This window comes from Centruroides vittatus, unplaced genomic scaffold, assembly GCF_030686945.1.
Source record: "Centruroides vittatus isolate TY-2023 unplaced genomic scaffold, ASM3068694v2 contig_962, whole genome shotgun sequence".
NCBI classification, from domain to species: domain Eukaryota; kingdom Metazoa; phylum Arthropoda; class Arachnida; order Scorpiones; family Buthidae; genus Centruroides; species Centruroides vittatus.
The window spans coordinates 1312632-1338334 of NW_027122638.1; the positions used below are offsets into that span (position 1 = coordinate 1312632).

Here is a 25703-nt window from a genome sequence, read left to right on the forward strand (position 1 = left end):
TTATATCAAAATTGATTTTTAATTGTAATTTAACAAATTTTAACCAATATAATCAACAACAGTATTTAAGAATTTGTTTATGCACAAAAATTTCATTATAAAAATACGTGCCCAATTTAAAAAGGAATATGTTACTTCATGCATTTCGATAATAAGGTTCATAGTAAGGCAGCTCCAAGTGCCTAAATACTTCCTCTTCTGATGACGCAGGCAATAACCTGTCCTAGAAATAAAAAGTGACATTAGATTGGAACCACTAAATTATAATTTAAGAAACGATGTCATACTTCGGTAAAATCATACAATCCGTGACTGGTGAGCTTCATGTTCTTTTCCTTCTTGGCGTAGTTCTTCAGGCTTCTTTCAAAATGTTTATTGCCCGTCCAACCGACTAATGCAAAATAAAATTGGGAGCGGGGCGCAATCACCAGATCGACTCTTCTCGCCGTCCAACTTCTTGGCCGAGATGCCATTTTCAGTAGAAATTCTAAATCACTTCCATCTGAAGGAAAAATATATTTTAAACAAATCATTTGAATATTTTAGTTTCACACATGCTTCTTCAAATTAAACTCGAAACCTAAAATAAATTTGAAAAAGACTGCTAATAATCTTGAGAAACAGTAAAAATGGCAGATTAAAGGTATGGCACATGGATGGGATGACTTCCCACTCAAAAAAAAAAGTGCAACTTAATTTCTCTGATGCAAAACTTCAAGCATTGCATGATTTACAGTGCATTCTTCTAATCTGCACTTCTGTACCTTAATTCTTTGTGGATGTTACTCGTGTCAAAAAAAATTCCTTGTCTAAATACCTTCACGCTTTCTTTTATAAATTCCACTCGAGTGCATGTACCGATGTAATTCTGTCCAAGTATGCAAGACCACTTTTTCTCTCTCCATGCTCGTCCTCCAACTTCTTGCTCTAAGTTGGATTGAGTTTTGGAAACATGCATTCAAAACACACTTGTTTCTCAGAAATTAACAAGATAGTTTTGATATTATATTGACTTAGTGATTGACTCAATATTGAAAACAGATGTAACATTTTCTTTATTCTACCTTTTCAAAGTAGTTCCTTCATTTTGTAATCTACAATCCAAATGCTCACTTCTAAGCAGTGCCTAAAATTCAAAACAGTTGGCAAGAAGAGTTTGGAATAGAAACTTTTAAAAACACTCAACTGGCCATTATCATCCCCAGAAATGATTGCATCTTGCAGTTCACAAAAGACAAGTTTTTAAAAGACAGAAAACATTCCTAAATAGAGCTGTAGTAGACAATTAAATTTTTGATTTGTCAAGGAAATGCAGTTTTTGGAAAATGTCGACAAATAACTAGATTTGATTCATAACATGAAGGTATAAAAGTAAGAGTAAAATCTCTCAATGAACTTAACCTATATTATTCAAATGTCATCACAGTATTGTGATTAGATTAGGTAACAAAACAATTTAAGGAATTGAACTAGAAACAACTGGCCAAATTAATCTTCCTTCTTTTTTACAGGTTCAGCAAAAATGTTGAATCATCCATATTCTTAATGCAAGTGACAAATGCATCCATTTAAATATCTACCGATACCACAAAATCTGTTTGAAGAAGGCAACAGTTTTAAAAAAAGTCTGCATTCATATCAAAGAAACAAGCTGACTTTTTAAGAGTTAAAATTCAGCTAAGACAGAATGCTGTCTTGTGTTTACATCATCACCCATTCCTGCTGATACCCAGAGAGTGTACAAGTCAACATGGTGAAAAAAAATCAAACTTTTATACTACCATCCATTCCTTTTTCCAAACTCCTATCAACAGACAAGTTTTTAGCCTGGATTAAAGTTAAATTCCTTTCTTCTAAAGCCTGCTTAACACTATCAATCTGTTTTCGTCTAGGATATCCCTTTGGTTTTAGCTTCAAGTACCTGTTTGTATCAGTCAGTCTTCTCCCATTCTTTCCAAATGGCCAAACCACCTTGGATTAGCCTTGCTTACTCTTGACCAAATATTTGTTATCCTAAGGATTTTCCTTACATCTTCAGTTTTAGTGAGATTTTGTCACTGTATCAAGCTGTTAACACCACTAATTTTTCTAAAAACCCATTTCTGCTGGTCCTAATTTTTGGCCAATTTCCTTATTTCTCACCCAACTCTCAGAACCATGTGTCAGTATAGGTTTAAAAACTGTTGTACACAGCTGACGACTTATTTCTTTCTTGTTCCAGATATATTTGATCAATTGGCTCCCTGCCAGACCTGCTTTGTTTAATCTACTGCCAATTTCCAGATCTAACTTTGTCTTCACTAAAGATTTTTCACGAATATGAGAACTTATTGACATGTTCTAAGCATTTGTTTCCAAGTATAAAACTGTTATCATCTCTTCTAATAGCCATAACCTTCGTTTTCTCATAGCTTACTGAAATTCTCTATAGACTTACTGAAATTCCTGCAACTTCCCTCTAAATTATTTAAAGATTGTCCTACTAAGCAGTAAACCCAAGGCCCTCCAGCAATGTCACCTGCATAAAGAACCAATTTTTATATTTCCCAAACTGAAGTTTGTCAATGGTTTTGAGTCTTATTAAATTATCCATGAAAATTACGAATAATAGAGGAGACAATGTACTGCACAGCCTTACCTTACTCCTAGTTTTACTTAGAAACAGTCACCTGTTTGTCCTTCTATCATTACAACTTATTTACAGTTCCCATACAAGCTTTGGATTCCCCTGAGTAGGGTATCCTTGATGTCATGTTTCTTAAGAACTTCAAAAAGTAATCAATCCTCTAGGCACTATCAAATGCCTTCTTGGGTCAACAAATCCCAAATATAGTTGTTTCCTATATTCTCGTTCTTTCTCTGTCAATTGCCTTAGTGTAAATATTTGATATTGGCTCCTCTATTTGGGCTAAAACCTGTCTGTTCTAGGTCACTTTCGACTATTTGTCTGATCCTTTTTTCTAAAATGTTGGCATAAATTTTATCTGGTACACTGAGGAATGAGATTCCTCTACAATTACTACATTCTGTTTTACTTCCATTTTTATCAATTTGAGCAATTAATGCTCTTCCCCATATCTTTGGAACCTTCCCTTCAGACCAACATCTTTGAATAATGTGATGTAACCACTGTACTATTGTTATTCCTCATACTTTAGCATCTCTGGTCTGATATCATCCACACAGCTTTATCCACTTCTAAAACCAAGATGGGATCCAACACTTCCAAAATTTCAGTACTTTTCTCTTGTTCAACTAAATCTGTCACTCCTTCATTTGATAGCTGTTCAAAGTATTTGCTCCATACCTTTAGAATATCTTTTTCTTCTGTTATAATTTTACCTTTATCATTCTTTATTCCTCTAGCTACAGTTTTCCCACAGGTTCTGAGATTCTTTACTAATTGCCAGGGCATTTTGCCCCTTCTTTATACTTGCTTTCTATTTGTTCCAAAATTTTCCCAGAATCTTTGTTTAGCTGTCTTACATTTAGCTTTATAATATAATATGTTGTTTTTGATCTTATAAAAGATATCTGGCAAATAAGCTGCCTTCTTCTCTTGTGTACTGCTTGTCTAATCTCTTTGGTTCACCATGGAGTTCTAACCTTCCTATTTTTGCAAATGACTTACCCACATACTATTTTTATTGATTCTACTAGCATTTCCTTGAATTTTTGCCATTCCTCCTAAATCCACTTCGGTAATAGGGACGTTATTAGCTGCAGTATTAACCATAATTCCGTATTTAATGGCATTTGAAAGATCTGATCATTTTTCTATTTTTATCCATTGAAGCACCTTTTTACATCTCCTCTTCCTAATATTGATAATTATTTTGCTCAGTAAATGATGATGATCACTATCAACTTCAAAACCTCTAAAGACTATCCATTTAGTTGAAGATGCAAATGTCCTCATCTACACTAATATATCCAGTTATGCTTTTCAGATTTCTAATGTGTTCTCTCCATGTGAATTTGTGACTCACTTTGTGTTGGAATATTGTATTTGTAAGTACTAATGAGTGACTAGCACAAAACTCTAGCAGTCTTTTGCCATTGGTGAGAAAGTTTGTTGTTTGTTGTTAGGTAAGAAAAACCTAACAACAAACTTACCTAAAATGCTGCCATAGATGTAGTTGTTGTTTCCCACTCTACTATTAAGATCTCAATATATTCCCTTAGCACACCAGATTGTTTAAAAAATAGTACTCGCATCAAAACCAATAACCAATGCAAAAACTTTCGACTCCCCTTCTGGGATCTTTGTCAGGCTTATATATGTTTTTTGTTGAAACCGGATTCAAAGGTTTTTTAAAACTATAGCGTGCTTTGCTTCCAAATAATTTGTAAAAAGGAAGCAATTCACGAGCCGTTATGAAAAAATATAATTGGCCGATGGGGTCGCATCGAGTGCACGTCCTCATAAAATAACTTACTTACGAGTATATTATTGCATCATTCCCGATTCATCCTCCAATAATCACTGCCATTCTGTGGAGAGGTTTTTTTTCTTCTTTAAAATTAATGCATCCTGCATCGCGATCAGCCTTAAAAATTTCAATCGCTTCTAATGTTCTTGATGTTGGGTGGTTCTTATAATTTGCGTTTCTTCAAAAAATGGTATTATGTCCAGGTTCGTGGCATAAGTGGACAATGCTGTTGTATACTTGTTACATGCGATATCAGACTTGTGCTCTTTTATTCTAATATTTAATGGCCGTTTGGTGGAACCGATGTAAAGTAAATTCCTATCCCATCTTTTGTCTTTCAAAGGAATGCTATATACACCCGGGAGTCTATTCAGGTCAGAGCTGTCTTTCCCATTCCTTAAAATATCATATATGGAAGGGTTTCTTCTGTATACAATCTTTAATCCTTTTTTCTTAGCCACTGTGGGTTATACGATATCGGGATTCTCTGTGGATTGCTATCCTTCTTTGGTTCTTCCTCAACCTCTGGAGTGTTTTGTTGCCTACTGTATCGGTTACATAACCCCTTTATGATGCTGCCGTATCCGTGTTGTTTGGCTATGCTCTTAATATAGGATAATTCCTTATGTAGATACTGGGCTGTTGAAGAATGGGTATAGGCTCAATGTATTAAGCCTATATTAAGAGCATAGCCAAACAACACGGATACGGCAGCATCATAAAGGGGTTATGTAACCGATACAGTAGGCAACAAAACACTCCGGGGGTTGAGGAAGAACCAAAGAGGGATAGCAATGAGGAAACCGCCGAGAGAATCCCGATATCGTATAACCCACAGTGGCTAAGAAAAAAGGATTAAAGATTGTATACAGAAGAAACCCTTCCATATATGATATATTAAGGAATAGGAAAGACAGCTCTGACCTGAATAGACTCCCGGGTGTATATAGCATTCCTTTGAAAGATGTAAAGTAAATTCCTATCCCATCTTTCATCGGTTCCACCAAACGGCCATTAAATATTAGAATAAAAGAGCACAAGTCTGATATTGCATGTAACAAGTACACAACAGCATTGTCCACTTATGCCACGAACCTGGACGTAATACCATTTTTTGAAGAAACGCAAATTATAAGAACCACCCAACATCGAGAACATTAGAAGCGATTGAAATTTTTAAGGCGGATCGCGATGCAAGATGCATTAATTTTAAAGCAGAAAAAAACCTTTCCTCCACAGCACGGCAGTGCTTATTGGAGGACGAATTGGGAATGACGCAATAATATACTCTTAAGTAAAAGTTATTTTATGAGGATGTGCACTCGACGCGACCCCATCGGCCAATTATATTTTTTCATAACGGCTCATGAATTGCTTCCTTTTTACAAATTATTTGGAAGCAAAGCATGCTATAGTTTTAAAAAACCTTTGAATCTTGTTTCAACGGAAAACATAAATAAGCCTGATGAAGATCCCAGAAGGGGAGTTGAAAACGTTTGATTTTTGAAAGTTTTCGCACCAGCTATTGGTTTTGATGTGAGTACTATTTATTAAGATCTCCAGCTAGAACTATTTTTTCATTAGTATTTCTCTCTATTGCTGATCCCAGAACATCATAAAATTCTTCTATATCTTCCTTCTTTGAGCCTTTAGTAAGTCCCAGATGACTCTGCTAGAGAGTGCTTTCCATTCTATAAGATTATCTTCCATAGCAGATGTAAATGCTACACCCTCCTTGCATTGAGCATCATTCCCTAAGTAGATCAACTTATATTTAATATTTAGGCTTGTCTCTCCAACTTTAATTTTCTTAGTTTCAGTGATATCTGCTATTTGTACATTATAGCTAGCTCTACTTCCTTTCCATTCACACTTCTAACATTGATGGTACCAATCCTGCTGTGTGTCCTTGTTTTCTGACCAATACAGTGGAAACCTTATTGACCCAGGTGACGTCACAGCCAGTATGACTTTTTGTTGATTTGATTTAACGTGTTTAAAAGTTTTAACTGATAAAGAGATCCATTATGGTTGGTTTAATACAGTTATAACAGCAGCCAATCCTCATTCGCTTTGATAGCCCAGTTAATTGGCTATTTACTGCCAGGTTGTCCCATGGGGGTGAGGAATGGACATTAAGTCGAGTCCCCAGTTGGTTCCCCATGTGCCCGACTGTCTAGGGAATGTGAGGGTCTCCCTCTGACTCAAACCTTTAACAATCCTTTGTATTTACATATTAGGTAATATACTTGTGATAAATATGTTACTGGAGTTTTCAACTAATTTTCAACCTGTAAATTGTCAAAGTATTGAACAATTATGACAAAATAGTTATAAAATAATAAATGGTATGTTAAAATAAAATGTACCTGCATTTTCCAAAACTGTATCATGGCATTCTTTATCAAAATCCTTAAATATCAGAAAACATTTTTCAAAATTATCTATAGAAGTCTTGGATAAAAACTGCATTGGATCTTGAGTGTTAAACCTTTCGATTCCTCCATACAAAACGAGATTTCTCTCTTTTAACCTTTTCAGTATATTTGAAAGTAAACCGATTTCTTTTCCTTCAGTCGTGTGAGAGATTAAAATATCAACGTCGTGGCCTTTGGTTTTACCTCTGAAAAGGAAAAGTAAGAGTACTAAAAAAATCAAGAACACTGATGAAAAGTTGCAGTCTAGCATTGTGATGATGTCACTATTAATAAGTAATTAGTGTTTTGCCTCTATATCATACTTTTCTGGTTATCTGTCTAACTCCATTAGAGGGAAAAGTTTTGGATTGAAACAATGCAACTTCTGGTGCAAACCAGAAGTTCATGTATAGTTAATTGGGGTCTCCTGCCCTTAAGCTTTCCATATCTGGTCTCAACTTTCACCTATCTAACTTCATTCTCGAGTATAAGGAAGGGTAGTGTGAATTTATAGGTTACAATTTTTTAAAATTGCAGCCCAAAAACATGATATAGCAGACTCTAATATGGCTAATTAATTGTGAAGACGATATCTTTACAATTAAGTAGCAGATTCAATTAGATACACAGCTAGGTTGACCGTAATTTCTTGATGCCAAAACGGAACGGTTCAGCTACAACTGACAAAAGCAGGCACCATGTTAAGATTTCATACAGAAATATACTCTGACATCATTAGCAATTTCTTAGTACTTTCTTAGTGATATTAATTTGGTGGCCTAAAAATAGAAAGAATATAAATCCCTCTAAAGGGAAAATTTGGGAAAAATGGAATTCAAGATTTTTTCTTGCATTTCATTAAATATTTTGACTAATCTTCACAATAATCAATGACTACTTCTTCATTCAAAGTGTTTTATTATTCAATCAATGGGTGCTAATGAAGATATTATGATGAAACTGTTCTGTATTTTGGGCATCGTTTTTATCAAATTTATGATCTTTATCAATGCAGAATAAACATTTTCTAACAAATTGGTAGTTCAGAGTATAAACAACAAATAATTTTAAAAAAAAACTATGAAAATTTTACTAGATGGTAGGATGGGCAGGACAGCACAAAAAAATGATAGGTCCCATTCAAAACTGTACTCGTGGTTGCCCTATATATAGCCACAGTCCCAATTAGAATCTGGCTGTATTAAATTTATTATTTATTATTAATCCAATATGTATAAAACCAAGCAGGACGTATAAGCATGAAAAAATAATATAATTTCATCTATATAACGAAATGTTCATTAGTGTTTTAGACATTATCCAGTTCACAAAAAAAAAAAAAAAAAAAAAAAAAAAAAACTATTTTTCAAATTTATGTTTGCATTGAGTTATCATCATTTACAAATATTAAATAAGTTTAATTTTCCAATAAAATATAATCAGTAAATGTTCTACATACCATATCCTTCCTATAAATATTGAAGAAATTTCCTAATGAGATTTGGTGGCAACAATTTGCAAACTTGTGGTTTCTGTATCTAAGAAATCAGAGCCCACTATTGCCATGTGAATTGCACCGTAATACAAAAACAATGCACTTATGAATGTTAAATGTAGTTTTGACTATTTGTTAGCAGCACAATACAAACTTCGATCTTCAAGTATTCTTTTGATATCGCAATAATTCTTCCTACTTCTCAATTTGTTTTTAAACCTTAACAAATCTGCATTTGGTACACACAAATCAGTTTAACCATTGTTAAAAACAGGAATTATGATTGCAAACTTGTCAGAGTTTTTCTTGCCACCAATGTGACTATTATGTTAACATTTACATTTATTTATTTGCTTCAGTCAGGTTACAATTTATTTGTATGTAAAAGTTTGTGTATATTAGAGCAAAATTTGTGCCAGGAGATAGCAACTCACTTGTCCACTACATAACTTTGTACGAGAGACTTGTCTCAAAGTAGAGTAACTCTTGTGAGCTACTCAAGAGCATCAAAGTTTTTCCACAACAATATCTTTAAATAAAAACTTCACATAAAATTTGATGCATATCAGGAATTTTATGCACACCATAAAATAAGAAACTTTTAGACAAAATACTATTACATATTTCCAGAATTACAATAAGATATTTACCTGCGGAATCCACCAATTAAACATACTGACGCATTTTTTTCAATGACTTTTGTTTCGTTCTCGACAATTTTTAATATTTCAAGAGCTTTAGATTTTAAAATGGGTTTGGCCAGATCTTCATGAAACGCCAATCCTAAAATAATTTATGCTACACAATAAGTCATCATGAATGTGTAATTCTTAAGAAAATATGAATAAAGTTGATAATACGTTAAAAAAATAAGTCAGAATAAAGTTTAAATAATCATTCCTTTTATTAACAAATAAAAATTATTGGCATTAATGTAAATCTTGCAATTGAATTACCAGTTATGTATAATTTTATGTATTTTGATATTACCAAAATTACATATAAGCCAAGCTAGACATAGAAGTAAATGATAATGATTTAAAATCAGTATGCATATGTTAAAACAGAATTATTAATTAATAATTCTATGTACTAGGTGATCAAAGGAAAAGTTTACTCACAAGAAATAAAATGATGACTAGAGTATTGCTGTGAGTCAGTCATGCTTGTTATTACCCTATTGTGTGTCAAGAGAAGAGTTTAAGATTTACACTTTTATTTAATACAGAATTTAGGAGTAATATTTGAAATTCTAAATAAATAAATATATCATTATCGTAAATCTGAAATCCAATTTTGAAATGAAACATCTTGAAGACTTCTTGAGACTAACTTCTAAGTATATCTGAATGTCTCAGTTAACTTTTTGTTTATAAACCACTATGTTTTTTTCATTTACACATAGACCCTGTACATCATCGCCTATTAAAAATTTGGTAAATTTTTGTAGGTACAGATGATTCAGAAATGTTTTTCCTCCAAAAATTACAGGAAATCCTCATTAGTTTGAAATTCGAGGGACGGAATAATCATGACTTTGAATTATCTGAGATTTACATATTTTTGTACAATATGCCAAATTCCACATAACTGACAGCTGTCTTTTGTTTGCTTAATAAATGATAATGAAAATAGCATTCTGTGTTAATAATTATAAATAAACTGGAGGTAAACAGCATGTCTGGTGAGAACCTCACAGGAACACCAACAAGATAGGTTTTATAAAAAGTAAATCTGAATTCCTAGAAATGTAGCCTGAAAAGTAGTAAGTCACTCAAATCTAGTAGCCTAGAGCCCTACGAATATCTTGATCTGCTACTAATAGCCCAATCTTGCAATCCTGAAACCCAGCCACATTTTAAGAAATAAGAAAAAAAAGGCTAGTCACAGATAAGATGACACTTGAAAATATGTTACTTTAAAAGTAAAACACTATTCACTAGATTCAAGTTGTTTTTGGTCTATTCTCCTCTCATAGTATGGAGGCACTTCAATCTAAATGATTGTTATATATACTGTACATAAACTCATAGTTTGGACAGAATTTTCACTTTGAAGTAGCCGAACTCCTTAATGTGTAAATCTATACTATAATTGTACTATTTGTCCCCGGCTGGGACAAATAGTACAGTTACCAACTAATGGGAATTTGAACTATCTGAGTTTGAATTGAAGAGGATTTTCTGTACCATTATAATTTTTGGTAAAGAATTTATCAAAATTCTTTGTTCTATAGTGCATTGCATAAGTCATGCACTGATACTTGATGCATTTGTCTTCAGGTTTTTCTGTTTCAAAACAATTTTGACATAAAATAATCTTGATGCATTTGTCTTAACGGTCAGTCAGTGCAGGAACATGGAGGTGGCAAAACGAGTTCAAGTTTTGCCATCTCCCTGAAAAATACCCAGAGTGAGCACAAAGTTTGCTTATCATATTGGAACTGGTTATTCAATGACAAGAAGATGGGATTCATGGTTGAGAAAGAGTGTTCAAGTTCAATGTCAGCCAAAAAGACAACACACACAATAATTAAATTAATCAAACATAATTTGTTAAATCATTAAATAGTGAAAAGTGTTTTGTTTTTTAAGCATCTTTATTAAAATAAAATCATTTTGTTTGCCATGGGAACAAATTAAAACCATCATCTAAATAACTTGTTTAAATTAGCCATTAGTTTTTGCACCATATGACAGGAACAACTGGTATGTAATATAATGTTTCTCAATGGGCAATCAAAAATTCCTTTGTGGTCAAACAATCTTTTGAAGGAAAAATTTTGATTCTAGACTCAGGAATTTTTTAAATTTTTTGGATTAAGGTTAAAACTTGGCAAAAAGGAACAAATAAATCATTTAAATAATTTTGATAATGAATCAATTATTTTTCATTCAAATGTATCATCACTAATATGTATTAGTGACTGACAGTCTTAATTATAACGATTAATCTAGTTTATTTTATGAAAATTATTTTTAAAAAAGAAATATTTTATTATACAGAAAGTACCACGTAAAATTGTCCTGACTAAGATGAAGAAACATTAGTGATATAAATTTTATAGGAAACAATGGAAAAGTGCACCAAATCAATCCCAGAACTGAAGAAAAGGACTGAGGCTATGGGCATCAGTATTTTATGTGAAGTCAGTCTGAACATGATCGTGTTATGTGTAGACAAAAGATGACAGTGACACCACCACCACTTTCAGCATTTTCTTTATTTTTAATATTTAAATAATGTACGGAAACAAAGTTTCTAATTAGTGTTTTTCACCTAAATTAATTTGTATCATTTCTAACAAGTGGAGCCTATTTTACGTGGGGACACCCAGTACAAAACTATCAACATTAATGTTTTTAGTGTTAAAGGATGCCGAATCCTCAAATAAAAGGTCGGCATTCCGATCAATTTTAACTTTGTGTGTTAGTTTTTTATAACTTACAATCTGTCCTAATGAAGTTAATTCAAGCCATTATACTGCGATTCTCTGAGGTGTAAAAAAGGATGTAAGATAGACTCGAAAATTTAATAATTTTTGTAAATAGTCATAATTCAAATTTAATTGAAGATATCCTGGGTTGTTATGTTAAAATTAATGTTCTTTAAACTAAATGTAACATGGCAACTGCTATATTCATTCCTATTCCTTCTGTAGTAATATAAACATTTCATAAAAAATTTTATAAATACATGTAAATCATATTAAAAATAAATACTTAACCATAATTAAGTCTTTTGTTGGTCGATTTTGAACTTAAAATTTTCTTTATGTCTTCGATTGTTCTTAAACCTGAAGCAAACCACTTGTTTGCCATGGCCGGCCCTATTCCGTAAATACTGTTAAAAAGCTGAAATAGTAAAACAAAACTTTCAAAATCATAAATTTCAAAGTGATAAAAATAAAATATATTTATCATCATCTTATTTTATTATTCTGCATATTTTGAATTAACCTTCAGTAAACACTTATAAAAATTACAATAAATTTCAATTGAAAATAATAAAATTTAGAAAACAGGCATACCATTTACATAACTATTTCAAAAATTATTAGTCTAATAATATGATGTGCAATTAGTCAAAAGTGACAATTTCTGATGTTGTAACTTTATTTAGAATGCTTAAAGCAGCACTTTGGTCTCAATACCATCATAAGCTGACAAAATAATGTTACGTACAGTAGTGGCCAAAAGTAGAGCTACCCTTGACATATGTTTTAAAAATGCGACCTCTATTTTGTTCACCACCTACTACATAATTAATATTGTGATAGTTGAAGAGAGCAAAAAAAAAAAAGTCAAAGTACTCAATTAACTTTGTTTTTTCTAAATCAGATTTAAAATAAAATCTAAGTTTTTATATTTTACACTGTGACAAAAGTAGAGCTATCAAAGGAAGTATACAGATTTGTCCAGTATATAAAAGATAAACTTAAAACAATAGGATTGGTTATATATATAAATATAATTCTAAAAATAAACCATTTTTAGAAAAATTTATCAAGTAAATGTTATACTCGTTCTATTCAGATTTCGAGAGATTTAAGACAAATAAAATATGCAATTACCATCAAACCAGCAAAAATTCAATTTAATTAATCATTAAACAAACGTTAACATCCATTTTCAATGGTCATCCTAAGGTTTTGAAGTAATGGAACATTTGTCCGAAGAATGCAAATTCTAAAATTTTAAAAAAGTTGTATGCCATGAAAATACACACATGCTCGATGTGTGTGTGTGTGTTTTTTTTGTTTTTTCTATGTTTTGTTATAACAGACAGGAAAGTTATACTATACCACCTCTAATAATTATGGGAATAAAAAATAAAAAAATTTAGAATATTTATCTTCTTAAAAACACTGTTTAACTTGTATTTGGTTTATTATTCTAACTTCCATGTAATTATTTCTGGGAAACAAATTCATTATATAGAAAATTATTTAAATGGTAAGTATACAAATAGATAAAAAACAAAAAAAAACAATGTATATTGTACGTATGTTTTATCCCCCCAAAATACTTTTGTACTCTTATTAATAACAAAATAAAATGTTACATGTGCATTTTAAATGATAAAAATAAAGCAGATGATGATATGATTGAAATGGCTCCATTTGCTAAATGCACTGTTGAAGGAGAAAACATCAATGATAAAGTTTCTTAAGAAAGAAATATTGAAACTCAACACATTTGTATTGTATGCAACAACAAGGCACTTGTGGAGTTTCTCACATCTAAGCAATGGAGGATCTACATTATCTGATGAAATTGTGAAGAAAATTGTGAGACAATTTTCCAGAATCTGCTTTGATAACAATTTGGTAGATTTCCAACATTGTTGTTATAGTAGAAAATGGAATCATCTTGTCAACTATCAACCAGTTTTTGAACTTTTTAATATATCTTCTTGAGTGTAATTGAGTATAAAGTACATGTGAACTTTATGGTCTCCTCTTCAATACACACTACTTTATTTTCAATGTTTCCTTGTCATTTTTTAAAACAATTCTCAATACTCTTCTCAGATTCTTGATCTTATGACATTGCAAAAGACTCCTGTCACATAGTTAATTTAGCAACAGATTGTCATCAAGGCATTTGCATTTGAGCAGTAATCCTAAGTAAATGTTGAACATCAACTGATTTGGAAAAATTAAAAACCCTAGAAGTGTTTCTTCTGACCTTGTGTATTAACAGCATAGAACTCAATAAAGTCATTTAGACATTAAAACCCTTTAGCATTTTCATAAAAGTATGATCAGGCATTGCACAAAAATAAAGTGTTGGTTTGTCTGCATTGTACATATTCTTTATCTTTGAGGAAGATATCTTTGAATTTCGTATCTGCTTCTTCCACTGTGTTAATGAGGGGATGGCATGACATTGACATTTCAATCAAACTTGGTGAGGATAAAGGGCATCCCAGATGACTGACATGTGCCAAGCAGATTCGAAACACCATCCTCATGATTATGTAACTGGCAAGCCCCTCCCATCGAGCCACCGGCTGCTCTATATATGTTAGAAATTCCAATGGTTTCAAGTGATTTGCAATTTTTAACTTCAATTTTCTCTTTTAATTTTGAGTATTATGCCTTGTTGCTTGGTACGTGTCGGTCATCAGGGATGCCCCATATCTTCAAGTTTGACAAAAATCGGTGACTCCAGAAGTCACGTTATTTCAATTCAAAAAGTTTCTTCCGAAAGGTGGTAGAACATTCTTTCGATACCATTTTACAGTTAGTATTCTTTTAATTAATTTAAGAGGATATTGTACACCATTAACTGTTATTAAATATATAAAAATAAAACATCTGTGTCTCACTAAAACTATCACTAACTTCTTTTTTCAAAAAAATGGACTTACACCACTTTCATTTATAATGGCTCAATTAAAAACAGCTGATTAATATGTTGTTTAAAAGCATTAACTTTCTTTTGCTGTGTATGTATATATATATATATATATTTGTTTAATTTCAACGGGAAATATATATATATTTCCCATCAAAATTAAACAAATTTTCAATATTCATTAACATCAAAGTTTGAAAAATCTTACCTTTACTGTACAAAACTGTTCCGATTTAGATAATTCATCTACTTCAGTGCATTTACCATTATCTAAAATTTCCTAAACAAATATTCAGTAATTTAAATAATAGAAATTATATTACTTTCTGCTCAACTAAGAATATAAATTTCTATAAGTACAGTTTATTTTATGACTTTATAAATTATAAATGAAAGTAAATATTAAGTTAATTTTATAGAAAAAGATAAATAAAAAACTCATGCCAAAATTGGATAGTCTCTTGAAAATTAGCACAGAGTTCAGCATTAACACAATTTTTCTTATCTCGCAAGTACTTTCGACAATTATAAGATCGTCATCCTCAGGTGAACAAGAACAAATTTGAAGAAATAGAACGTGTAGAATGTTCCAAGTAGAAAATAGAAAAATTTCTTGGCAATTTTTAAATTTAACGTTCGGTAATTCCGTTGGTAACAAGTCGCACAATTAGCACGATTGCTCCTCAACGCATGCGTTGCCAATCGCGTGGATTTAAGATCTTTCGAACACCTGAAAAAGCTTGTTGCACGTTACTAATGGAATTACCGAATGTTAAATTTAAAAATTGCCAAGAAATTTTTCTGTTTTCTACTTGGAACACTCTGCACGTTCTATTTCTTCAAATTTGTTCTTTTTTGCCCGAGGACGACAATCTTATAATCATCGAAAGTACTTGCAAGATAAGAAAAATTGTGTTAACGCTGAACTCTGTGCTAATTTTCAAGAGACTAAGTTAATTTTATTTAGAATTTCAATTTCTTGAAAAAACAGTTTCTTCTATTATTACTATTTATAAAATCTACATTTCATGCATAAATATTCAACAAAGAAAATTTCCAATAACCTTTTAAGTATTTTAAAAATACAAATAAGGAAATAACTGTGCAGTTTAATAACTGTTGCACAATAAAGAGTAATTTTTCATAAAATAAATGATCAGCATCTATTATAAATTACTTGAAATCTGTTCTTATATGATGGAAGTCTGATCCTGGGCATACTTGTTTAACATAAGTCCTCTTGCCTCTTACTTTTAGGTAGTTTGTATTTTTTGTGTCTGTATTAAAAGTACAATTAATAGTATATACTTTATAGTCATTTCTCCAATTGGTGAATCTTACAAATTGTATATTTTTAGAACCTGTAGCAAAAACACTATCCGAAATTTAGCATGACTTCTCATTGATTGATCTATTAGAAATTGCCTAATATTATTCCTGATAATTTGATAATTTTAATTTATGGTAATAAAAGAACTGGATAAGCAACAGACAAGTAAACTTCTTTATAAATTTGAAATTGAAAAAATAACAAAAAGCTAAGAAGTGAATTAACAATAATTTTTATAAACATTTAGCCAAGTAATTGCTGTATCTTGGCTTTTCATAAAACTTTTTACGATGAAATTTTATGTAACTTAATTTATTCTGCAGTATTGGCCCAAATATCAATCAATGCTTTTTCCCAGTTTTAAAGAGGAAAAAAAAGAAAAAAAATAATCTTTACATATGTGAGTTTGTGGATGGGTCCAAACTAGGGTTTCTCATTTCCCAGACTTTTGCTTGTCCCGGGATTCTGGGATAAAAGTGAACTGTTTCCCGAGATAGAATTAATTATTTTTAAGATATAATTATTTATCTTGGTCAGTGGCGTAGAGAACATAACTGGTGCCCAGAGCATAACTGGCACCCCCTCCCCTTCCAGAAACACACAGTTTGTCTTGGAGACCATTTGGGCGCCCCTCTGCGAATGGTGCCCAGTGCATGATACACCCCCTTGCACCCCTTCGCTATGCCACTGATCTTGGTCTAATTCCACATGAGGGAAAGGAATGTGCTGAATAAATAATGATGTTTGTTTACTTTTGTCTTTTTTATTCATTTATTTGTCCATTGTAAGGCTTTTTTACATTGTAAAACAACACATTTTTTTCTACAATTGGAACTACAATTTTTTTACAGAATCTTTCTTCCTATTTCATTAGTTTCCAACTAAATTTGGTACAATTCCAGTTATTATATCAAGCTACACAAGGCTTTAAATAATACAAGTTTAATCATGACTATCTTGTATATCTCTCACCCAATCTAAGAAATAAGATATTTAAAAGAAAAAAATGCAAAAGAAATATTAAAATATAAACACTTAAAAATTTATCATACTCTAATAACATTTAAACTGTGTCTTCCGATATCTTTTGTGTTTTTCACTTGTTCAATCCTGGTTATTTCAGTTGGCAAACTTTTCAAAACTGATGCAGCTTTTCTGAATGCTAAAGCTCTTCCCATATTTGTCGAATCAGTTTCTAGTTCTGCACTTTCGGCTAGAATTTCCAAAGCATCCTACATTAAATAACATAAATGTTACATAAAATAAAATTGAACAATGCTGAAACAGAATTTCTAAAACAAGAGCAATACAAAATTATTCTCAATGGCAAACATCTTAATAAAAAAACTAAGAAATAAAAATAAATATTTATAACAATCAAAAACAATAATACAGTAGAGCATCGATTATCCGACTTAATTGGGGACTGGGGTTGGTCGGATAACTGAAAAGTCAGATTACTAATAATGTATTTTTCATACTTTTCGGTTTAGTGTATTAGGCCTGGTTTAAATACTAGCCTCCCTTTCATGGTCGAGCCAGTGCTGCCAGCTAAAACATGCAAAAATTTAACAAAAATAATATTAAAGTAGCCAAGACATAACCAAATATTGTAGCACCACATCACTAGCGGACGTTTGAATTTGCCGACTAGAACGCGGTCGGTTAACCAATAAGTCGGTTAATCGGGGGTCGGATAATCGATGCTCTACTGTAATTCATAAAGAATCAGCTATAGTATATCAAATCAACCTTGTACAGCAGCAAGATGATTTATTAAACCGGAAAAAAACTGATGTTTTTCGTCATATTTAATGACTATTGGGTTGATGTAAAAAATAAAAATAAATCAAATTTACAAATACTAAATGGAAATAGGACAGATATGCAAATGCCAAACATACTTAATATATAAATGCAAAAAAAATTCTAAAGTCTGCTACATTGCTGACAGGCATGAAAAACAGACATAAAATAGTAACAAAATGCATGTTGGAAACCAGGATTTCCAAGCACTCAATATTGTGTTTTGGTCCTTGTAGTTGACTGTTCCTTTTACAGATTAATTTATAGATTTGAAGGATCTCAACACATCTAAAAAAGTGGTGCTTATTTCCGATATGCTTGGATTTGGTCGACATTAGTTGGAATAAAGCTAAGATCATCAAGCATATAAGAAACAATGGGCATATTCAAAGACTCAGTGTGCAGCCAGCAGCTCTCAGCATTTCTGTTCAAAATCTCAGATAACTTCCAGTTTGCTCGATACACCAGCAAACAAGATGCCAGCCACCACGAGGCTCGTAAGAGCTCTATTTTGCATTGACAATTTTGAATTTAATTTATTTGTTGATGAATAAATCCCGAATAAATTAATTTGGTTAGTACATTAATAGAATATTTTAATATATTAGTATATTTATGTAAGACATCACAATTTGTTTTAGTTATTAAAGTGTAATCTTAGGATTTATTTAATTATTTAAAACTCCTATGGAAATTTAAAGAATCTTCATCCCTATTTCTCTCTTCAAAATATTCATTTTTCATTAACCTGTTCTCGCTAAATACGTTCAAAAATAAATTTAACATAATATGGAAGTCCACATCATTTGCTATTTTTTTGTTTTTCTCTCCTGAAATTCCCGACAGTCAGCATTTGAGTTCTCTAGAAAATGCCAACAGTTGCATCACTCTGGCAGCATCACATTGGATTTATGCTGAAATTTTGAATATGCCCAATGTGTCTAAGTTGGTGCTTGAAACCATCTATAAATCGATGCATGAAAGAAACTCTGAAACTGCAAGGACTTAAATACAATATCAAATGCTTGGAAATCCTGGTTTGAGGTGCATAATGTGAAGTACATTTTGTTACTGTTTTTTTGTCTTGGTTTTTTATACATATCACAGTAAAAAAACATTTTATTTTATTTTTATTTTTTATGCATAAATTTATTTAATCCTAAGAACGTTTTCAAACGCATTAAGCGTCCATCTTCAGTTACATCTTTAAATTAAATATGAAATTCGAACAAATATTACATAAATTAACGGTACGATTACAATAAATAAATAAATACATAAAAATATAAAAATAAAATAAACTATTTTATTTTATTTTTATTTTTTATGTATTTATTTATTTATTGTAATCGTACCGTTAATTTATGTAATATTTGTTCGAATTTCATATTTAATTTAAAGATGTAACTGAAGATGGACGCTTAATGCGTTTGAAAACGTTCTTAGGATTAAAGAATTTTTGCTGAAGTTGGAATGGTTGATTATTTTATTTTATATTGTCTCTTCAGTAAGGAAATATAGTTTTATTTATTCATATCACAGTAATGTAACAGACTTTAAATGTAAAAAATAAAAATTTCTACAAATATTTTGCATATTTCTGTTATATTTCCATTAGTATTTGTAAATTAAATGTCCAATTTTTTGATCATCAACCTGAGTCATTAAATATAACCAAAAACAATAGTTTTTTCCAGTTCTATAAAAATAGTCTTTTTTTGTTGTTGTATAGATAATTGAGTAAAAGAATTAAAAATACATTTCTTACTGTTAGTCTGTGATTATGATGATGAAGTGGATTCATTCTTTGACAAGCATATCTCGGAACGCTTTGATAATCAGTAGATTCATTATTTTCATTTTTTGTCTGAAATTGTGCAAGTATATTACATCTAAAATGTAAATATACATAAAAAAACATTATGTAATTTTATATATATATAAAACCATTAAGTTTTGTATAGTACCTTTAATGTTTTTAAACAATGACAAGGTTGTACTTCTATTATTTTTCTTTGCTTTACACATTCTGCAAACCATTTTGTATTTACAATTTTTGGACGTTTTCTCAAATTCCATTCATCCATGTTCATTTTTAATGATTTTATAACTTGAGCTTCTTCGTCAAATTCAGTCACGATATACGTTACTTCATCACTATATTATAAAATCATTTTTTGGTTTTAAAAAACAAAGAATTTTCAATATTTCAAAAAGTAATTTTTGTTATAGCATAAAGTTATATAAATTATAAGATTCAGAAACTCACTCTGCAGTGGATTAACACCTGCTACTATGAGTGAACACAATCATATAAAGAGAAATTACCAAAATACATATCAATTTCATTTAATAAAACTCAATACACAAGCAAATACTGGCTACTAAGGTAGCTAAAGCATATGACTACAATTCTAAAAGGTCTCCAGATTCAAGTTTGGCTCAAATCCCTACAAATTTTTCACATTTTGGCAAAGGTATGTTAGACCTAAGATATTAACGGTGAATGACATCCATTGTTCTATGAAAAACTAACTCTGAAAAAACTGCCTAGAAAGATAAAGATGTTACGTCTCAAATGCTTCCTGTCTAATTCCAAACAAGTTTAAATCTTATAAAATTCAACTGAAATTTCAGGTGAACCTGAAATAAACCAAAGTACACTAAGTAAAATTTTAAAGTTAATCCAGGCTAAAAATGATAAAATTGTAAAACAAATTGATTCACTTAAGTACAGAACTAAATATGATTTAAACATATATCTGGGATATTAGGAAGCAATTTCAAACAGTTAATGTAAACAATAACAGCTTGGAGAGAAAATTAATTATCTTGTATAATACCCTTCAGTTTTTATTTGAAAATGCATCCAAACAGAATTGTTGACTGGATACAGCTTAACTTGAATCTAAGAAAATTTAATTTAAGTGATATAGGGTGGTACACAAGAATGTATTTTTGGTCTGTAACTTAGCAGAAACATAGAATAATACAGTAATAAACACAGAAGTCAACTGCTGGTATCACTGTCATACAAATTGTTGACATCGGTCACATGTTGCATCTATACACAGCTGTGCATTTTAAATCATTGTTTATTACAGAACTCTCCTAAGTAAATAAAAATTTCACTAAAATAATTAGCTCGGAAACTACGGAGAAATGACTTAAGGATTATAAATTGGAAATGTTAAGAACTCAAAAATTAAAAATTCATACACCAAAGTTTTCACATTATTATTTTAATTTCAGAATTATTAGAATAATTGAGATCTAGATGACAACTCAAATTGAAAGAGAAAATGAATGAATGAATATATAATTGAATTAATGTTGGCACAAAGATCTATAAATCCTCAATGATCTTCAGGAGAATTTTCTACAAGGGCTGTTCGGAAAGTTCGCGGCCTCAAATAGAACAACAAACAAAATAATGTTAAAACATTTTTTATTTTTCAATATAGTTTCCTTTATTAGCAATGCACTTATTCCAGCGATGTTCTAGCTTTTTTATGCCATCACAATAGGTCAATTTGTCAAGGTGTGCAAAATACTCATTCACTTCAGGAGATGACTTCGTCATTTGAGTGGAATCTCTTTCCAGCCAAAAATTTTTTTAGGTTTGGAAAAAGGTGGAAGTCACTAGGGGCCAAATCAGGTGAGTACGGTGGATGTGGAACTAATTGGAAGCGAAGTTCGTTTATCTTTTGTTCGGAGATTCTGGCAGAATATGCAGGTGCATTATCGTGGTGGAACGGAACCCTTTTTCTTCTTCAAGTGTTGCCTCTTTTCTTCGATTTCTTTCTTCAGTTTTTACAAAAGTTCACAGTAATAGATAGCATTGATGGACTTTCCTCTTTCTAGGTAGTCAATAAAGATGATGCTTTTAGCATCCCAAAAAACCGAAGCTATCACTTTCCCCGCTGATGGAACTGTCTTTGCCTTCTTTGGTAATGGCAAACTGTGGTGTTTCCACTGCTTTGACTGTTCTTTTGTTTCAGGAGTGTGGTAATGGATCCACATTTCATCAGTAGTCACAAACCAATGCAAGAAATCCTGTGGATTTTTCTGGTAGAAGTCCAAACACTCCTTTGACATCAAAGTGCGAACACAATTTTGCTTGGCGGTCAGCAGATGTGGCAACAACCTTGCTGAGACCTTCGTCATACCCAAATTTTCGGTTAAGATGTGGTGCATTCGGTCAACAGAGATGCCTGTTGTCTCAGCTATCTCAGGCGTTTTCAAACAGCAATCTGCTAACACAAAATTGTGAACTTTGTTGATGTTTTCTTCAGTGACAGCAGTTGACGGCCTGTCCACTGCAAGGGTCATCTTCCACACTCTCTCTGCCAGATTTAAAAAGGGCTGTCCATTTTTCACAGTGGTGTACAAAGGAGCAGACTCTCCCAAAACTTCATCCATGTCAGCTTTGATTTGAGATGGGGTCAACCCTTTTTTCGTCAGGTATTTTATGACCGCACGAGTCTCCGTCTTCTCCATTTTTGACAAAGCACTCGCACACTAACTATCTGCTAAGCGGTCGTGGCAAAACTTTATGACAAATCAAGAGGAAATTGGTATTGTATCTTTAGCAAAGATGTCTGAATAATTCCCGCCAAAAATTAAATTGATCACAGCGTCGCATATAGGCAAGGCCGCAAACTTTCCGAACAGCCCTCGTAATTAAAACAAAATTAGATAAATGGAAAACATGATAAAAATCTAATTATTATATCAAAGTTCTATTGAAAATAATTAAAATTTTGAAAATTTAAAAATCAAAGGGATGATGATAATTTAAGTTTCTCCAGACTAGAATGAAATAGTATCAGAAAGCTTTTAATCTCTTACAAGTTTGGAAACAATTATCCAATTATATTTTATTACTTGAAGATTTAACTCTACAACAGCTAAACATGATAGTCGATACTGAAGATCCCAATTGTATGAAATATAATAGACAATGGTCTAAGGATGCATATCAAATTTCGTCAGTCTAATTCAATAAACTCAGCTGTATATATTGAATGGTAGTATCAATTATCAAATTCTGATCGGAAATTACTTTTATTACCAATAACTGGTAAATCATCATAAATTTAACTATTTCCTCCAAATTTTTACCAGATCTTTTAACATAATGCAGTATTAATTAATTAATTATTTAGCTGATTTTTTCCTACCTTAATAGTGATCCTTGTTGGTTCAACATTTGTAAGCAATAACCATAAAATGATAAATCAATCAGTGAAACAACATTATAACTATCAAATATTTCATGATGATACAGACAACCATAATAGGCAATGAGTAATAACTCTTAACAAAATGTGATGTTTTATATTTGGAAATCACAAAATTTATGAATAATTTTATAAGTAAAAGCATAGGAAAAAAAATATTAAAAATTTTTTAAAAAACCCATGGTTTGAATGTCATTATAAAATAAAAGGAAATAATAGGAAGTTTAGTATAATTTAGAATGTTTTCTTATGAAGAAAATTCGGAATATTACAGGAAAAATAGCTTATTTAAATTGGTAGCATTATAAATTATATGCTTCATTTATAGATCTGGGGAAGGCATCTGATTCCATGCTGTGCCTAAGTTAGTGAAAAAATTAGAAAAAGTTAACTTTTCAAGACCATTTTCTTTATCGTATTAAATAATAAAGTACTGGTATGTCTGAAAAAATAATGTTTCCAAAGTTTCTTAAATCTGGAATTACACGAAAAAATGGTCAATTAGATTATTTATAATTCTGCCAATATACCAAGTATTATAAGACCAATTAAGTAATCAACATTTGTGATATGAAAACACAATGAATATAAAAACTTTTGGCTGCTATCTGCACTACAAACAGTACTTAAAATGTTAATAATTTGTTAAACAGTCTCTTTAGAAAATGTAATTTTCAATTGTATATCATTTACTTCCTAAGTTGAAAAATTTCTATCATGTACAAAGAAAATCTAATAAAAAGATATTTAAAAATCTCCATTAATACAATAAAAAGAGTTTTCCTTTTACGTTTTTGAATAATTATAGGCTTATAAATAATTTTAAAGCTTTTATTATATTAAAGCTATCCAATGAAATTAATACATAAAGTTTAAAGTTAGTAGGATTATAAATTCCTAGAGTAAATATATCACTGTTTTATATAATGGCACAACTAAAAAATTGGCTTTGCTTTTTTTGCATACTTTTATAACGTAAAATGACATTTCTATCTGCATTGTATTCCCATCAGAGATTGTACGTGTGTCATCAACTTGCATTCAACTATTAATTTTTCAAGGGAAGCATTGACTAACATTTTTTTAACTATGCAACTATCAAAGCAATGATATAATATTTACCATAGGAGTTTTGATAACCATTTTAGGTTAATGTTACCTTAGGTAGCCAAGATGGCGGCTCGTCTCTAATTCCAGCAAGGAAACAGTAGGACGCACGTTCTAACCTAACCTAACCTATTCTAATAAATTACCATAATTATTAGCAACCAAATTATTAGAATAGGTTAGGTTAGGTTAGAATGTGCGTCCCGCTGTTTCCTTGCTGAAATTAGAAACGAGCCGCCATCTTGGCTACCTAAGGTAACGTTAACCCAATTTTAATTTAATCGACAGGTAGAAATTTTCTTTACTTAACTTGCCTATATACATTTATAAATGACCTAAATGTAACGTGTTCTAAAAGGTAAACCATATAAATCATCTGAAGATACTTTACTATTTATGTGATTAAGTCTGATCGAGACTCGGCCGTAAGAGTTAGACTAACAGTTATCAACCAGCAGTACACAAGAAAGACCTGTTAATACTACAAGTTTATACACAGAAAGAATCCAATGGTATATGAGTGAAAAATTGAGAACTTCTGCCTTCAACTATAACAAACTTAAAAAATAATTCATTATAATGAAAAATGTGTATAAAATAAATTTAATATAATAATAATAATCAGTGACGTAAATCAGTCTTTTTTCTATAAACTATAAATAAAAGATAATTACTTGGGTACAAAGATATAAAAATAAATATTTACTTTTAAATCATAAGGCTGACTTAAATGGAAATAGTTCATTCGGCAAAGTATAAAGGTTTACATTTAATTTACTTTAATATGCAGCTAATTGCAAGTAAGAATGATCACTAAACATCATTAAAATGTTTAATAGAAGCATAGTTAAAATACATGTACAGACATAGTTAAAGCTGTACATGGGTGGTTTCTGACTTTTTATTTTTATTAATTTACGAAGATCGTAATTGATATTACCTGAATTTATCAATAACCGTAAAGTTATTCTTTACGGCGCAATTCTTCATAATTGATAATCTATTTTTCTGAATTCTTTCCGGTGCAAAATATAACGCGACATTCAAAAATAGAGTCTTATCGGCCTTTCCCATATCCGAGCAATCCTTGTGCCTCTTTTCGGGAATAACATCATCTGTTTTCTCTTCCATCTACTGTATTTATACCTAGATTTTAAACCGGCCTCCTTTCCTGATGTCACACACCACCATTTGAATTAATTTGCAGTGTTGCCAATTTCGTGTTTAATGTTATAAACATTTATCGTAACTTACGACATAAATTCGAGATTGAGAAATAGAAGGCCATTCTGCCAGTTCCGTTTGGAAGAGAAAGTAGATAAAAATGACTAAAATTATTTATACTACGCAACTTTGCCATTTATTTGCTTAATTCCTCACTAGAGCGTTTCGGTTAATGTTCTCATCAGCTTGGTTTCACCATAATACAACTGTATTTCGGAATAGAAACTTTTATGTTTTTACCATTCATCATCTAAAAACATACTTCTACCATATTATTAATTAATAA

The 25703-nt window shown here is 31.1% G+C and overlaps 1 protein-coding gene across 1 annotated transcript; it reads right to left on the minus strand.

Moving 5' to 3' along the window:
* Positions 1–25481, minus strand: LOC136985367 (DNA-directed DNA/RNA polymerase mu-like). The gene is made up of 10 exons (XM_067282638.1): positions 25134–25481; positions 19811–20000; positions 19612–19710; positions 17090–17269; positions 14916–14987; positions 12073–12199; positions 8996–9128; positions 6803–7056; positions 288–502; positions 1–223 (listed from the first exon to the last, which is right to left on the minus strand). Exons 1-10 carry the CDS (start codon positions 25322–25324, stop codon positions 137–139), a joined length of 1548 nt encoding a protein of 515 aa, XP_067138739.1. The 5' UTR covers positions 25325–25481; the 3' UTR covers positions 1–136.
* Between the last annotated feature and the right edge of the window lie 222 nt (positions 25482–25703).

Excerpts from the sequence above, each read along its gene's own strand:
- LOC136985367 (XM_067282638.1), bottom strand. The coding sequence starts at position 25,324 with ATGGAAGAGAAAACAGATGATGTTATTCCCGAAAAGAGGCACAAGGAT. Across the intron at positions 20,001-25,133 it reads ACGGTTATTGATAAATTCAG|TGATGAAGTAACGTATATCG; the intron begins GTAATATCAATT and ends TTTATAATATAG. Across the intron at positions 224-287 it reads GATTGTATGATTTTACCGAA|GACAGGTTATTGCCTGCGTC; the intron begins GTATGACATCGT and ends TTTTATTTCTAG.